Source organism: Brassica napus, chromosome A10 (assembly GCF_020379485.1).
Source record: "Brassica napus cultivar Da-Ae chromosome A10, Da-Ae, whole genome shotgun sequence".
NCBI classification, from domain to species: Eukaryota; Viridiplantae; Streptophyta; class Magnoliopsida; order Brassicales; family Brassicaceae; genus Brassica; species Brassica napus.
Genome location: NC_063443.1, coordinates 10,381,011 through 10,398,105, shown reverse-complemented (window position 1 = coordinate 10,398,105; position 17,095 = coordinate 10,381,011). Strand labels below are relative to the sequence as shown.

Genomic DNA, 17,095 nt, shown 5'->3' with positions numbered 1-17,095 from the left:
GCAAATTATAAGTTTAGCAGTAAAAATTAGAGTCTGAAACGTTAGTATAATTTGACGTCTTATAAGTTTATATATTTAATGATACATTTTCCCTTTTTGTAAGGGAATATCTTGGTGATGCACGGAGAATGTCTCGAAGGTGTAGGCGGAGCCAGAAATTTTTTATACCAGGGTCATAATTTTTTTTTTTCAAAAACATAATTTATAAACCATTAAAAACTACAAATTATAACTTTAATTTTTAATGTATTGTAATTATTTTAGTAGGATTATATATTTTGTGGGGTCAAATTATATATTTTAATGGGGTCAATAATTTTTTTCTTAAACAAAAACAAATATATTTAAAAAAATAGTGGGGTCAGCTGACCCCACTTCTCCTTCACTACCTCCGCCCCTGGGTGTACGTGTGCATCAGTGAGCATTTGTGGAAACACAGAGAGAATCTTAAACAAGTACCGTGTCTTGTCTCTTTCACGCACGAACGTATATATGTTTGAGACAGTTAATTAGGACCCCACGTAAGTCAAAGTTTTCGTTAAATATCTTAATACGTAACTATTAGAATTTTTTTTTTTTGGTGTGCGAATCCTACATTTTAATTTGTAGAAACAGTACTCATTTATGTAATTCCATGGATTATACTTGTATCGCAAGCAAAAGACCATAACCAAACTCTCTCCCTACCAACTCAATCATCTTCGTAGCAACTCCGGTTCCAACACCAATCTCCCGTCCACAATAAACCAATGCGGTTATCTCCACCAAAACACCAACCATAGCAGCCATAACAAATGACCACCGTCACCGCAAAACCGGAGCAAATATCAGCACCCATGGAGAAACAGTCACCGTCCGCAACGAGGCTGTCACTCATCAGACCAGAAAGCGGTCCGACCCCTGCCACGGCTGCTACGGTTGCAAACACAACCGAAGAACCAGTCGTTTTCTCTCCATCGGTTCTGGCTACATCTCTTCTTCTCCCTTCATAGAATTCCCCAGAGCAGTGGACTTGAGAGTTTTGTAGCATGGCTATAGTCTTGTAAACCCAAAACGTGATCCACAACCCACAAGGCTTACGGATTTGAACTTGACTAAAATTACCGGATCTCAGCCAGAATTAGTACGAAAAGATTGTAGACTGAACAAAATGACTCAAAACACCAAGACAGCCACTCAGGATTCATATGAAACTTTTGTTAATTTTTCCAAACCACAGATTGATAATACAAACATAACTGACCAAGCATTCAATGAAAACTTGATTTATTTTTCTTTTTTATTTTTTTTTGATCAAATTCAATGAAAACTTGATAATATAAATATCATGTAAGTAAGAATCGTTTTCTTTCTTTTAGTAAATGAGAAAAAAAAAAGAGGAATGATTTTGCTGAAGAGAGCTTAGATGAAATTTGACTTAACGACTTGTGGAAGAGATTTGAGAAGAGAAGGCGATGGCCTCCGAAGAGTGTGATTGAGAAGGAGCATCAAAGTGAGAAGTGTTAAAGCTCCTGCTTGGTGTGCACTTCCTAGTGAAACTGGAACATAACTCAGAAGAGTTGATACACCTAACGTCACCTGCAACAACAAAAACCTCCTCAATGATTTTGATTCTATTTTCCACTAATATTCAAAGTTATTGTTGAGGGAAAAGATTGATTCACCTGAACAGCAGTCATTCCGACAGTGCTTCCAATCAAAGCCTTAACAGCTGGATGTATGTCTAGCTTCCTTGTGAACCACCACATTGTTCCAATCGCGAGTAGCGTTGTGGTTGCCAGAAGGCGATGATCAAGCTGAAATTAAGTAAAAGTTTCAGTCTCTTTTATAACTCTTGAAGCAAAGAAAAGCTTGGGTGTACCTGAACAGTTGCTGTATTCTCGAAGAAGTTGCGTATAAGTGGTTTCATCTCAAATATACCATCTGGGATCCATGTATCACCCATTTTCGGGAATGTGTTGAATGCACGACCCTACAAGTCACAAGCAGAGGGACATAAATAATCAAGACTTCTTTCTGTAACCAAGAAGCTTAGATTCAATTTTAGTGAACTTACAGCATCATTTCCAGCAACAAAGGCTCCAGAGATGGCAGTGATAGCAACAATGAAGCTTACAGGTAATGCAAGCTTCTTCACTTTAGCTGCTCCCCGAACCCAAGCCAACGACTCAGCCGGTGGTTCAGGCATAACAACAGAGAGAGCGGTCCAGAAAAGTCCACAATATATGGCGAAAGCTGAGGTTAGGTGAGCTGCAAGACGGTATGGGCTTACCCTCGGCTGAGAATACTCAGACGGCGGCTCCTACAGGGACCAAAGTGAGTGATTACTGGTTACACAACATTCAGAAGGCAAAAAAAAAAGATGAGATCTTCTCTTCCACAAGCTTTACCTCTAAGCCGCTCTTAACCATCCACCAGCCAATGAAACCTTGACCAGCACCAAGTGCAAATAAACCAGAAAGCTGAACTCCAAGACGTAGAGTAATATACCCTTTACGGAGAAAATAAGAAAAAGGCAAAGCAAACATGATCCCTAACCCTCTTCCCCACATACGATGAGCATACTCCATCCAATATATGAACTTGAAATCCTCGAGATTCATGCCTTTGTTCACACTGCCACAAGAAAACACACCATCCCCAAACCACAACATCACACTCAAGATCAAGAGTTCGTTTTAAAGACAAGGAAATGAAAATGTTTACTGACCGTTTATACTCAGGTGACTGTTTATATTTCTCGAACTCCTTAGCCCAAGCTTCGTCTGACAGAGGAGGGAACTCGCCGGTGAACTTCCAATCAGTCATGGATAAACCGGACCGAGTTAACCGGGTTACACCGCCTAGTACGACCATGCTGAACACCCAAGCTGCTGAACCGAAAAGCCATGTTCCGACCCATTTGCGAGCTTGAGGACCTCCAGTGACAAGCAGCTTCAAACCCTCTTTACTCTCTGAGCTACTCGCCGCTAAAGTTGACATCTTTCTGAAAGTTGGAGCCTTTTGACCCTACACACAATCATAATCTTGGTCAATCCAAGTAATCTCAGCTGAAAATGTGATTGATCAAATAGAAGAAAGGAGATTACTTTGAGCAGAGATCGCAAGCCATTGAAGGAGTTTCCAGCTAGAGGAGAAGACGAAGCGGAGTTTACAGTAGTTGAAGATGTGAAAGCGCGATGAGACGAAGACGTGGATCCTCTAGCGATTCCATAAATCGATTCCTTGTTCCTCTTCAGAACAGATCCAACCGCACGAAGCATTTCTCTCTCTCTCTCTCTCTCTCTCTCTCTAGGGTTTAAGCAAGGTTTTTGGTTCAGAGAACGGCAAAGGGATCTCCTTTCTGCAATTCCGACCCGGTTCGGATCTGTTCCGGGTTCAAGTTTTGCTGTTGTGGCTCTTCCGTAGACACTAACAATTGTCGAACAAGAAAAACCAGACGGTGTTTGACGGCAAGCATGAAACGGCACGGTGTTTAGAACGAAAACTGGAAAACTGTATACATAGTTCCAATAGCTCTCGACTTTGGTATATCTTTGCTTGTGATTCAACACATTGTGTGGTCTGTCCTTTTATCTAACAAAGGCGTTTTTAATAGTGTTTCTGAATGAACTTTTATGAAAAACGATAGGACCAGAGTTCTTGAATTTTATTTTAGTTACCAACAATGACACAATATATAGACTTTAAAGCAGAAAATAAGGAGAAAAATGTTAATTAAGTAGAAGGAGGAGGAGCAGAGTTCTTGCGTATCTTGAGATATCCAAACTTGCCAGCTCCAGGAGATGATCCTTCAAACACATACGGCATAAACCCTGTTGCTTCCTTGTACTTTCTCTGTATCTGCTTAACCACCATCATCACATTATTAACATCTTTAATATTATCTATTATTATTAATTTCTAGCTCAAGAATCATCTATTAAAGTTTTTGATTATGTTGACCTCAAGAATCTGTTCACTGCTTCTCAAACTGCTCCTTCCAATAACGCAGACTGTTCCTCCGCTACCACCTCCTGTGATCTTGGCCCCATAGAGTGTCCCGTTCTCGGTTTTGGAGTGCTTCAACTTCTCCATTTTCTGTACTAGTCTCACTAATCTGTCTGTACCATCAGAGCCAAGCCCACACGCGCTGTAGCTATCATGGCACTGCCAAGTAAACACACGGTTAATGACTTTATGGATCATAAGAGACAATTATGAAAGATATGATTCACCTGGTACATAAGCTCCCCAAGACCAATGACCTGTTCTTCTGAAGGAGTTGCTGTCAACAATGCTTTGAAAGCCTAAGAAAAAAGATAAAAGACAAAAAAACATATCATTCTTCTTATTACACAACTCAACAACAACAAAAAGGTTTTTGATTATATATTACAGTTAGATTAAACTCACCTGGACACGGAAGTTCTCATAAATTGGATGTTTAGTCGGCGCCATTATGTGGTAAGTACCTTTTCTATCAATGGTTGTGACAGAATCACCATGATCACCATACTTTTCCATGAATTCTTCTCCTGTGATAGACTGTGGGAGCTTACTTGCGAATAGAGCTTGAAATCTGCAACAGAAACAAAAGAACTCATTATCATCATCCAATTCAATTGGGTAGACACAAATGATGGATTTAGTCAGTAAGTACCTATGAGGTGAAAGGTTACATAAGTAATCCAAAGAAGCATCGTATTCAATCAACTCCGAGCTCTTCTCTTCAGCCTCTCCTGAGTTGGTTTCAGAAGATGCAAAAGATCTTATCATAGTTTTGCCAATAAAAGCTCCTATCCTCACAGAACCATAGTCTGAACCACCAACACTGCAGAGAAGAAACTAATTGTGTTCAGAACAAAATGTTTGGACTCGAATGAATAGTATACACAGCACCTGTGTCGTATTCCAGAATCGATCCCCCAAAACCGAACGTGAGAAGGTATTTCAACAAGTCCTAGTATCTCAGCAGGCTGCAGTTGAATAGAAATTAACACAGTTATTACTCGAAAAATCGAGGTTTTTATGGGAATGAAGAGAGAGGAGAATTAATAAGTACCTGACAGATCATAGCAAGAAGCTTGTTAGCTTCTCCACAAGCAGAAGCCATTTGATCCATCACTCCACAAGGTGCTCCAACAACATAATTCTCCACCTTTTGGCAAAGCAAAGCCACATCTCGCGGCGATATCTCAAGACCTGAAAAAATTCAGCTCAAGGCCTCAAAAACGAATGATCAACTTACTCGTTAGTCGTTGTGGAGAATCTTGTACTAACCATGAGCAGCAGCTATAGCAGACATGGTAGAAACTTCAACTGATGCAGAGGAAGATACTCCTTTGCCTTCAGGAACCGTTGAAGAAACCTGAAAAAAACGTATTAGATCTGTTGTTAAGACTAGTAGATACATTGCATATAGTACATGAAACTCAGTAATGTTCTGTTACCAGTATGCTAATACTATCTTCAAAACGAACGTTCATCTCTCTCATTAGTACCAGAATTGTACCTGCAACATAGGCTGCCCACCTAGAAAAATGGACTCCACTAAATAAATATATATCATAAAGCTTATGATGGTTTATAAGTATCTGAGAAAAGATGAACCAACTTCTGAGATGGATCCTTGGAGAAGTACTGGTAGGCTTTCTCATAGGATATTGGTTTCCCATCTTCTTCCAGAAAATCAGACAAGTCCATATCAAAAGTTGGTCCTCTGTTGCTCAACTCTGATCCAAATGAAACCTGGAAGTTTCAGAAACAAGTGTTACAGAAATGAAAGGCAATGTAGTGTCGGAAGAAAACCATAACATACAATTTCAAGTATGGGAGTGTCTCTTGAATGATGTCGTGCTTCGGCGTGCTTCCAGAGTTTCTGTTTGCTTGGATGATTCCTCTGGACAGCTGCATGGCAAGCCTCTCTCGTTGGCATCTAACCAATCAACACCAACAAAAACACTTCTGTTATAGATGAATCTAAAACTGGTCTTGATGAAGAGGGAACTAACCAGCAAGACGAGACTTCCAGAGTAATCAGCAATGCCTCCCATTACATCAAGTCTACCAGGTGCTCTCGCCACAACAATATCCTCCTGAATGGTCACACACAAACTTCATTTTTGGTCCTCAAACACACACAAACTTCACTGAATCCAAATAATGGAAAACAAACAAACCTCCCAGTTGAAAAGTGCAGCTGCTGCTAAATGCTCCCTTTCTTGATGATGCCCTCCTATTTTAGCTAACGTCGCCAAACTATCCAAGAAACTGATTGTATCTATAAGGCCATGGTGATCTCCATGAAGAATCTCAAAGCCTTCTACAAATCTGTTAAATAAAGACACATAAGAGGTGAGTCAAAAGATTCCCAACTGAAAGATTAAGAGTCCACAAGGAAACACACTTTGGGGATTTTTGAGTCTGATCAACAAGAGGAGTTCCAGCTTCGTCTCCAGTGACTTGATACCATTCTGGAACTGAAAGATCTCTCCCAGGAGCTCTCTGTAGCTGAAAGCCTAGTATTATTGCATCCTGAAGTCTCCTTGCCCCGCTAAGCTACATTATCAATGTTTCTATTAGGTAAGTACTTAACATGTTCTTTCTTGTATTACTCACATTGAGCTTAGAACGTTTCTTCCCCATAGCTGTGTCCTGCAGTATTTTAGCAGCCACCTGGATTCAGAAACGAGCAGCAGTGATTACATCATCAACAAGGGGGAAGTTGTCATGTACTATGAAAGAGTTTGCATGGTCTACCTCGCCACCATCAATTCCTCCGTCGTAACATGGTTTCAATGTAACAGCGCGCTCAAGATAAGGCGCCCAGCATCCAGCAAGAAGATCTCTTCTGATCATTTCAACACCTCCTTGGTAATACTTTCACACATGAAAAAAAAAAAAGAATTCTCAAGAGAAAGCAACAATAACATATATGAAGATCAACTTTGTGTGTATATATATATGCTCTCTCACGGTCTCACCTCCAGCATCTTTCTCAAGAATGGTTCTTCATTGAAGTAATCCCTTCGCACAAAAATGAAAGGTAACTTGCATGCAAGTGCTTCACTCACAGTTCCATATCCAATTTTTCCTGAAGTTGTCTAGTAAGTTAGCACAATATTATTACGGTGAAAGACTCAGAGATAAAAGAGGAACAGGTGATACCGAGCATGCAGTCTGAAGCAGCAATCACATCAGGAGTGTAAACATCTTTTGGAAGTCCTATGAAATTTGGAGGAAGCTCCTGCTTCGCAGAAGCGCCACAGACCTACATATATTGCAGGGAAACTTTCATATGATTATCTTATATTAAAATCAATCAACTAGGAAAAGTAACATAAACTCAGATATTAGTACCAGGCATATCCAACCAGCTGGGAGATATTCTTCCTTCAGTTTCCAACCAGTGGGCTGCAAATTTACATCAGCAATATAAGAAAACTTTGCATTTTGAGGTTGAAAAGCTATAGGAGAATATGCTTACTTGACCACCAAAGTTAAAGATGAGTAGTTTCACATTGTCTGGAACTCCAAGCTCTCTCCTAACCTGTAATAGAAAAATTGGTTGACTAAGACAAAGTCTATTACTAAGAAAACTGAAGAAAGTGTTTTGAACTCAAACCTCTTCTCTAGATTTATGCAATGGTCTGACAACAAGGGGAATATCAATGACATCATGGAAAGCAGGCACTGTATAAGATCATAAATAGGTTTGTTTTGGTATTATATCATAAACGAAAAATTTTATGGAAGTATGTGTTGCCTCCAAGTCTCCAACAAGAACTTACTAGGACAGTGTCCAGGTAGGCGAATCAGAAACTCGCAGTGCGAATAATCCTCAGCTATCTGCAGTAGTAGTTACCATTTAGAAGCTGATAGAATATGACATATAAGCTCACAAATTAGTTGAGATATTACCTGCCAAACAATGGATTGGTGATGATGTCCAGCTGCCATAACATATTCCGCATATATAAAGTCCCAACTGCAATAATCACAGTTTCACAAAAACATAACTTTCTCTGAGAATCTGAGATGTATGTAATGATATAAAATACCACAGAATTTAAGTCATCAACTAGTAAAATAGTCAGGTCAGATAACTTCACTGTACCTGAAGTTGGTGAGGCAAACAGAGCGGATTCCGGCATTTGCTGCAGCACGGCAAGCGATGGGGACAACATCTGAGACCTGTTTTCACAATATCTCTTTGTTGTGATCCTTTTTGAAGCCACACTCACACTCAGAAATATACAACAATGAATGCGTCATTATTTGGGAAGTACGTACCACAAGGTTGGCTTTGATTGACTTTAACCACTCAACCTCTGTGGCTAAGATAGAGTCACGAGGTTCAACCGCAATCTCGCAATACTGCAAATTTGAGGAAAAGAAAGAATCGATGCAGCTAAGAAGCTAAGTTAGAAGAAGGAAGATATATCTGAATGGAAGAGACCTTCTCCAAGGAAGCACGACGATCAACGGTTAAAGCATCAGATTGTACAGATCCACTGTCCAATAGTACCTAATCATCACCTCCAATAATAACATTTGCTTAAAGAAGAGTGGAGGAGATTAATCTTCTGAAACCCAATTTATATGAAAAAAAGAAGAGAAATACAAACATGTCGGATAAAGAGATTTGGAGAGTGGATCTCAGTGGTGAAAACAAACTCTGGAGCAGCAGAGACAACATGAACTCGATGTCCAGACGAGATCAGATGCCGAACCACCTACGTCAGTTACATGAATAGAGAGATTCATTTAGAGGCTTTTAATGTTTTGATCTCGTTCGTGCAAGAGTGAGAGATCTAACCTCAACGACACGAGTGGCGTGGCCAAAGCCATGGCCAGTAACGTAGTAGGCGAAAACCAAAGGAGACCGAGATGAATCAGACTCAGACATTGGAGCTGTTTGAAGCAGAGTGGGCATTGCAATACTGTATGTTAAACTGATGAATCTTTTACTTTTTGATTTTTAAAAGAAAATGGTAAAAAGGTTTTTGTTGTTTAGCCGTAAACGGAGAGATCGAGGAGATGAGAAGATAAAGCGAAATGGATTTTCGGAGAGAGAGAGAGAGAGAGAGAGAGAGAGAGAGAGAGTAGTAGTAAGGCTTACATAAGCTAAATCTGGAGTCCGCCGATCTATTCTAACAAACCTATCTCTTCTAACTCCCCTCTTACGTGTTGCAGGGGGAAGCTGTATTCTTCTTTTTTTTCACTTTAACAAACTAATAAAAACACTAGCTTCCAAATTGTATTTATTATATTTCTATTTTTAGAAGTTTCAGAAATAATTTCTTTATATATTTGTTATATTTAATGATTTGCTTCCATACTAATTTATTTCTCTGTGGATCTGAAAATTCAATCAAAATCTTGTGTTAGTCATTGATTTTCAAGTCTTACTAAATGTCATGTGTGAAAATTGATGTGCAGTACCAAATCATTCACATTAAACCATCACCAAAAAAAAAGACTGAAGGACAAAACAAGGTAGTTCATGCAGTAGTTCTCAAGACTGACCAGATCCTACTTTTAAACTTTAAACATATCTATATTATGAAAAGATTCATAAGATGAAAGACAAAACAAGGTTTCCAGATTTTGGACACACCCATGGGACATGAAAAAGTTGTCTTTAACTACACTAGAAAACCCCTAAATAGTTGTAGAAGACGGATCAGATTCAGAGCTTAGAAAGCCTGACCTAGTACTGCCTCTGTCTTTTACCTGTAACGCCTGTGGATTGAACAGCCACAGTGCAATCTCTTGCCCAGTGTCCTGGTTTTCCGCATTTGTAACATTCTCCACCCGAGGTCGCAGGCTTTCCTTGCCCTGATGACTGAAACTGTTGATTACCAGATTGACCCGTGCAGTCTCTCGCCCAGTGTCCTTGCTTCCCGCATTTGTAACACTCTCCACCTGAAAAGGAGGACTTCACCTGTTCTGATCCAGACTTCAGATTACCAGATTGAGCAGTGCAGTCTCTCGCCCAGTGCCCTTCCTTCCCGCATTTGTAACATTCTCCAGCTGCAGAGGAAGGCTTTGCCGTTCCCGTTTCATACGAGGGAATACCAGACTGAGCAGTGCAGTCTCTTGCCCAATGTCCTTCCTTCCCACACTTGTAACATTGTCCAGCTGCAGAGGAAGGCTGTACCGGTCCCGTTTCATATGGCGGATTACCAGACTGAGCAGTGCAGTCTCTCGCCCAATGCCCTTCCTTCCCACACTTATAACAGGGTGTGCCACTGCCTGTTTTCGCAATTTGATATCCTATGTTATCTGATTCACTTAAGTTACTGCTTTTGGTAAAGCTATACGTAGTAGAAGATTTGACTGCGTCATCATTGCACCATTTGAAGAAACCACAAGAGCCCTGAGATCGAGAGGAAGCCAGGTTAGATTACACAGACAGTCAGAGCTAAGCAAGATACTACAATAATGTTTCACTTAAACCAGTTAAAACACTAAATGTAAGCCATGAATCTACAAACTCGTTTTATCTTTGCTAAAGTAGTTTTATTACAAGTTGTCACTCTGTCTCCATCTAAACAGGAAAAAGCTCCTGATCTACCGTTTACAGCTTATTTGGCTATATGTACGTCAGTGCAATGACATAAAATGGAAAACAAGAGGCAGCACTTAATCAAGAGTAATTATAATATGGAGCTCTGTCAGAAACGCAACATGGACTCACCAAATCAGAATCCAGAAGCAGAAACCACAGAATATACAACAGATTACAATAGTCCATTGAGTACTAATAGGTAAATAACAAGCATACAAACTTAATGATTAATATAACAAACCTCAAAAACAGGACAGCGATAGAACTGCCTGCCAATGTTTTCCCCAGTTTTAGCAGTGAGAACACGGGAGAATCCAGCACCACACGGGCACTGGAGATCAGGGAACTTGGATTCGTTAGTGTTCCCATAACTACCTGGCTGAGTTCCGGAAGACTGAACCGCATCACACCACTGGAAAACCCCACAACCTCCGTTTTCCTAGTAAAGAAATGGTAGCTTTATATCAATCCCCACACCAATATAAACAAAAAGTAACAGGAAAGCCAGTGTCTAATCGTATTCAATGAGAGATACTATTCTCAGCGGCATTTCATCGAACACCTAGGGGCATCACTTCTAACCTCTCTATTAGGGCATTTGTAGAATTTTCGGCCTGGGTTCTTCTGCGTGTTCGACGTCAGAATCGAGCACACACCAGCTCCACAGGGACAGTTCTTCTCCGGAAAATCCTGCTCCCCCGCCTCCGATCCATAACTTCCGCCCGGGTTAGAATTCACGGAGCCGCCGCGAGATTTCGAGGCGGGATTGAGCGGATTCAGCTGCCATTGCTCGCTCTTGCTTCCCTTTAGAGCCGCCATGTAAGGTCCCTCCGGTACGGCAGCGACCTTGGGGCGTTTCGCCGCCGACGCCGCCGCTTCCGCTTCCGCTTCGATAGCGGCGAGTTCGAGAAGGAAATCATCAGATTCGTCGAGCTCTTCGATCTGAATCGTGCTTTTCTCCATTTCGTCTCTCTCTCGATCAACAAACACTCTTACTTGTTTGTGAAACTGTTTCTTAGGGATTTTCCCGGGGGTTTTATCGTCTGCTCCCCTTTTTATTTTTGATTTCTGCATTACAAATTTACAATAATAGCCCAAATATATATAAATGTTTTTGGACGAAAATTATCGGCCCAAGCCCATTTATTTCAGGCCGAAACTATCTAGTATCTTCGATAATCTCCGGTTAAATGCGCAATTCTAAATTAGTAATGATATGTATCGGTTATTATCTTCTTCTTTTTTTTCAAAAAGTTCTGGACACAAGTTAAATCCTCTCTCTGTAGCTGATGAAATTCGAGAATCGAGATGATGCCTTGTAATTGATTTTTGCAAGCTCTCCAGCTCTCCAGCTTCTGTTTTTTCTTGCCTCAACTGCACCGACAACACTGCTTCAACCTGAAACTCAAGGTCAGCCTCAAGCTTCTTTTCAAGCTCACATCAAATCAACTCGCACCACAAATTAACAATCTGTTGGATAGGTAGTGTGTTAAGGAAATTAAATTAGATTTAGCTCACAGATTTTAGATGTTATTATTGTTGTGTCATGATCAAAAACTTTAGTTGCTTCTATTTGAATTTTGGAACAATGTATAGTTTCATTTCAATTTCTGTTTCAAAAAAATATATTATACTATATAATTTTGGCTTTTAATATATATATATATATACTTTTCATTTATCATCCAAAATCACAAAATATATCATGGCAAAAAAACTTAGTTATACATAAGCCACGCAATGGTCACATCATTTTCATGGCTAAAAACTCATTACACACAAAATAAAAAAATTGTGTCATTTTCATAACTAATCATCCACGAAAATTATAGTGGCAAAACGTGACTAGAATAGCCACAAAATATTCATGACAGCCGTATATAGTCACGAATGTGTCATGGAAAATCAGGGTTTTTGGCCACGATACCCACAATTTAAAATAGATACGAACGTACATCAAAGTTTTCGTGATTTTTCGTGGCTAAACCTACATATAGCCACCTGCATACAACCACAAAAATTGATCTATAGCCATGAAATAAATTGTGGCTATAGCTGATTATTTTACTAATGATAGTTTTAAATATACTAATATATATCTAATTAATTTTTTATTTGAAAGTGGAGCTTATGAAGTGAAAACCCATCAAAACATTTCATATGGATGTGCTTAGGTCCGGCTCGAAGTGAAGCCAAGAAGGATTGAGATTTATTTCCAAGAAAGCTTGTGCGTGAAAGGAATCTAATATTTCGATGATGTTTATAATTCAACGATATATAATATGAAATCCAACTAGATCGCACTTATATATATATATATATATATAATATGGCACATATTCGTGGCGACTTAACAAAGTTATGAGCCATGCCTAGTTTACCAACTTTAACCATACGACGGTCTCACGGACACGCATGAAGACTAAATCGTAGTAGTTTCCTTTTGATTCCATTCATGCATAAGCTTATACGTAAACGCACACATCACTAATCCAATTTGTATACACTTTAGTGTTAAGTGTATATATAATCCAACGTTTAATTATTTATTATAATAGTTGTGTTTGCGTTTATTATTTAAAATATTATTATTAAAATATTATAATAGCTCAGTGTACCTCCGGATATAGATTGCTTCACATGTGTTTCTTGTTTTATTTGCTCCTTCTTATCCATTTCGCTCTTTTCTTGTTGTCAGCTTCTTCCCTTGTTGTATTGCGTTTTAGAAAATTTGCCCGGTTTGAGAAGAAGAAGATGAATAGAGATAGAAAAAATTTAAAATGGATAGGGTTCATGTATTTTGTTGCACAATTTCTGTAGTTAAATTCATCTGTTATCAGTTCTTATTTGTGTATTTTAATAGAGATGAGCTATATATAGTATTTAATCAACTTATATATTAAGATTTTGAGTAAAAAAATTCAATATGTATACATTATAAAGGAAATGTTTATAACGTATTATGTGAATCGAATCATCTAATCAATAAATAATTAACAAAATTTAGCTGAGAACGGACTATACATGTGAATAAATAACGACTCCTTGCAAGAATTAAGGCCACACCACCAGCTTTTCAAGTCTTCAAAGCATTCCTTTACAAAACATCTATCTTTCTTCATAGTATCGACATGGCTTGCGAAAACAATCTCGTTGTAAAGCAAATTATCGACTTATACAGCCAAATCTCAAACCTAGAGAGTTTAAAACCATCCAAGAGTGTCGACACTTTGTTCGGACAACTCGTATCCACGTGCTTACCAACGGACACAGACATCGATGTCACAAAAATACACGATGATAAAGTCAAAGATATGAGGTCTCATCTCATCAAGCTTTGTGGTGAAGCCGAAGGATATTTGGAGCAACACTTTTCCACAATCATAGGCTCTTTTGAAGACAACCCACTTAACCATTTACACATGTTTCCTTACTACAACAACTATCTCAAACTAAGCGAACTCGAGTTCGATCTCCTATCTCAACACATAAGCCATGTCCCTACCAAAATCGCTTTTATCGGTTCGGGTCCGATGCCACTTACATCCATCGTCTTGGCCAAGTTTCACCTTCCCAACACAACGATCCACAACTTCGACATCGACTCACAGGCGAACACACTCGCGTCAAGCCTCGTTTCTCGCGACCCTGACCTCTCTAAACGCATGATCTTTCACACGACTGATGTGTTAAACGCTAAGAAAGGGTTAGACCAGTACGATGTCGTTTTCTTGGCTGCTCTTGTTGGAATGGATAAAGAGTCAAAAGTCAAAGCTATTGAGCATTTGGAGAAGCATATGGCTCCTGGAGCTGTGCTGATGCTAAGGAGTTCTCATGGACTTAGAGCTTTCTTGTATCCAATCGTTGACTCTTGTGATCTTAAAGGGTTTGAAGTGTTGACCATTTATCATCCGTCCGATGATGTGGTCAACTCGGTGGTGATCGCACGTAAGCTCGGTGGCTCGACTGAAGCTCGTAACAGCGAGATCGGACGGTGTGTAGTTATGCCCTGTAATTGCTCGAAGATCCACGCCATTATGAACAGTCGTGGTACGATGAAGAATATGATCGAGGAGTTTGGTACCGTTGAGTAAACAAACACACGACTCTTTTCTTGAGGTATGTGTTTATGTTTTGCCCTTTTCAGTTTTGTGTTAATGTTTTTGTGATGTGTGTGATATGTTTGTAAGTACAATAAGTTTTTGAATTTTGTGAGTTATTTGGTGTTCATCAGTTTGAAGAACACAAAACCCTTATTGTATGTGCTTTTAGATTATTAAAATCAATAATAAATAAATTTGAGAACCCGCATAAAAATAAAATCATTATGGCTTTATTGGTGCTTGAAATTCTGCTCAAAATAAAATAAAACAAAAATTGTGGTGGTAAGTAAATAATCAAAAATAATATATACTCCCTCCATTCTAAAAAGATCCATGTTAAAAAAAAATAGTTTTAAGAAATACATTTTTAATTTTTCAATACATTAATTAATAAAAATTGTTAATTTCAAAAAGTATAATAGTGTTTATTAAAATATTATTAATTAAAAATTGTGAAAATAGTTAATTACGAAATCAATGTTTCTATACTATTAAAACTAATTACGAAATCAATGTATCTAAAGTATTAAAACTGGAGTACTTTTTTGTACATCTCTTTTGTTTTTGTAAGTATTTACATGAGTGTCATTACTATTTAATTTTAAAAACAAATATTATGGCAATTATTTAAATTGAGCAAACAAACAAATATTTCCTATTAATATGAAAAGTTTGGTACACTGATTGATTTTATTTTCCTGTTAACATGATACGTAAAAGGTAATTGATAAATTTTAGTACATTATCAAATTTTAGTATATTCGATAATCTTTAAAAAATTGGTAACTACCAAATATTACACATAATGACATAATCATACAAGAAGTCTTATAGGTTACAAACAATATTCTATATAACTACTAAAATTAATAAATTGACAAACACATTCATCACAAATTAATGCTCAATGTCTAATGTCTTCAAATTATATTACAGTCAGAAACAACCAATAAATTATATTAGCTTTCGAGATATATGATCAGCATACATAGAATTATTATATAAAAGCATATATCATTTTGGTGAAATTTAATAAAAATGTATCTTATAAAAATTATAAATAATATGCTTAAATCAATGTTTTAAACTTTATCGAGACATTGTACCATACTATTTTCGGTTGTTAGGTTATTGGGTTGACTACGAGTAAACCATATGTCAATAGTTTAATCAATTTACTATATAATTTATGACAAAAAATAAATTTAATATATAATTATACATATATATCAATATTAAAAATAAAATAAAAATTATGTTAGAGTGTATTAAATGTTTAAATATTTTTTCTTTATTTTTTCGTTTACATAAATATAAAAGAAAATTTTAACAGTTCTTGTAACAAGTTGGAGTTACCACATATAATAAAAACAAATACAATAAAAATAAAATAGCATTTAAGTAATGAAAATGTTGAAATTAAATTTTAAATCTAAAAATAGCAAGCTAAATTAAATTGGATTACATATCAATCAGTCTTCGGTTAAACTGGTAGCCTCACGTTTTAGCTATTTTTACGGGTTTATCGAGATTTTTAAATAATGAATATTTCTTTAAACCCAAACTGAATATGGGTCGATTGCGGATCTGGCTTGGATTTTAAAAAGCTGATTATAATGCAAAAATATTTTAAATAGACAAAATTCTTACAAATTAACAAAAAAATTGTAACATAGTTAACATAATTTTGCATCAATAAATATCTTGCGCTTTAAAAACTAAATCAAATTGGATTACATATTGATCACTCTTTAGTTAAACTGGTAGCGTGGGGTTTTAGCTATTTTGACGGGTTATCAGAATTTTAAATAATGAATATTTTTTAAAATTCAAACTGAATTAGAGTTACTGGATTTACCGGTTCGATCGTGGTTATGGGTCGATTGAAGATCTGGATTGGGTTTTAAAAAGCTGATTAAAAGGCAAAACAATATTTTAAATAGACAAAATTCTTACAAATTAACAAAATATTTGTAACGTTATTAGTAGAATTTTGCATCATTAAATATCACGTGCTTTAATAGTGTGGGTTAAATTCTAGTTAGTAATTGAAATTTTATATGTTTTCTTAGTAATTGTGAAAATTTTAAGCATGCATTTTTCTAGAGCATAACGAATAGCATTTTTAAATGAATATGTAAGAATCCAGATTTTAAGAGCAAACTTAATGGTGGGGATGGTCATTTGAGTATCTTAACAACAAAAATACTATTTTCTTTGATTTTTCTATTATTGTATTTAAGTTTTAATTTTAATAACAAAGTTAATTACTAAAAGATGTGTCTTATAAGGATTTAAAGAGGTTCTTAAAACATTTTATTTAAGATACAAGTTCTAAAGTTTTTGTCCTTCTCTCCTACTTTTTTAAATTTTTGTAACTAGGAAAAGACTTGCACCTTGCGCTTTATATGAAAATTATTTAAGAAATATCGTATGG

The 17,095-nt window shown here is 37.2% G+C and overlaps 4 protein-coding genes across 4 annotated transcripts; 1 reads left to right on the top strand and 3 right to left on the bottom strand.

Annotated features, from left to right (window-relative positions):
* Nucleotides 1-1,298: 1,298 nt before the first annotated feature.
* Nucleotides 1,299-3,476, bottom strand: LOC106371361 (cytochrome c oxidase assembly protein COX15). Its single transcript, XM_013811424.3, has 7 exons — nucleotides 3,090-3,476; nucleotides 2,711-3,009; nucleotides 2,391-2,616; nucleotides 2,057-2,302; nucleotides 1,862-1,972; nucleotides 1,665-1,796; nucleotides 1,299-1,578 (listed from the first exon to the last, which is right to left on the bottom strand). Exons 1-7 carry the CDS (start codon nucleotides 3,261-3,263, stop codon nucleotides 1,402-1,404), a joined length of 1,365 nt encoding a protein of 454 aa, XP_013666878.2. The 5' UTR covers nucleotides 3,264-3,476; the 3' UTR covers nucleotides 1,299-1,401.
* A 119-nt stretch (nucleotides 3,477-3,595) lies between these two features.
* On the bottom strand, nucleotides 3,596-9,084 carry LOC106371362 (L-arabinokinase-like). Its single transcript, XM_013811425.3, has 28 exons — nucleotides 8,801-9,084; nucleotides 8,610-8,717; nucleotides 8,441-8,509; nucleotides 8,275-8,358; nucleotides 8,099-8,175; nucleotides 7,903-7,969; nucleotides 7,773-7,830; nucleotides 7,607-7,674; nucleotides 7,469-7,531; nucleotides 7,342-7,395; nucleotides 7,150-7,252; nucleotides 6,966-7,075; nucleotides 6,742-6,861; nucleotides 6,601-6,657; nucleotides 6,389-6,540; nucleotides 6,162-6,312; nucleotides 5,994-6,077; nucleotides 5,801-5,917; nucleotides 5,597-5,730; nucleotides 5,433-5,514; nucleotides 5,263-5,350; nucleotides 5,045-5,184; nucleotides 4,882-4,958; nucleotides 4,643-4,813; nucleotides 4,396-4,561; nucleotides 4,218-4,289; nucleotides 3,946-4,149; nucleotides 3,596-3,843 (listed from the first exon to the last, which is right to left on the bottom strand). Exons 1-28 carry the CDS (start codon nucleotides 8,915-8,917, stop codon nucleotides 3,718-3,720), a joined length of 2,919 nt encoding a protein of 972 aa, XP_013666879.2. The 5' UTR covers nucleotides 8,918-9,084; the 3' UTR covers nucleotides 3,596-3,717.
* Nucleotides 9,085-9,418: 334 nt separating this feature from the next.
* Nucleotides 9,419-11,624, bottom strand: LOC106371363 (cold shock protein 1). The gene is made up of 3 exons (XM_013811427.3): nucleotides 11,138-11,624; nucleotides 10,797-10,994; nucleotides 9,419-10,363 (listed from the first exon to the last, which is right to left on the bottom strand). Exons 1-3 carry the CDS (start codon nucleotides 11,516-11,518, stop codon nucleotides 9,695-9,697), a joined length of 1,248 nt encoding a protein of 415 aa, XP_013666881.2. The 5' UTR covers nucleotides 11,519-11,624; the 3' UTR covers nucleotides 9,419-9,694.
* Nucleotides 11,625-11,759: 135 nt separating this feature from the next.
* LOC106370283 (nicotianamine synthase 2) lies at nucleotides 11,760-14,862 on the top strand. Its single transcript, XM_013810320.3, has one exon. The coding sequence runs from the start codon at nucleotides 13,687-13,689 to the stop codon at nucleotides 14,647-14,649; it is 963 nt and encodes a 320-aa protein (XP_013665774.1). The 5' UTR covers nucleotides 11,760-13,686; the 3' UTR covers nucleotides 14,650-14,862.
* Nucleotides 14,863-17,095: the final 2,233 nt, after the last annotated feature.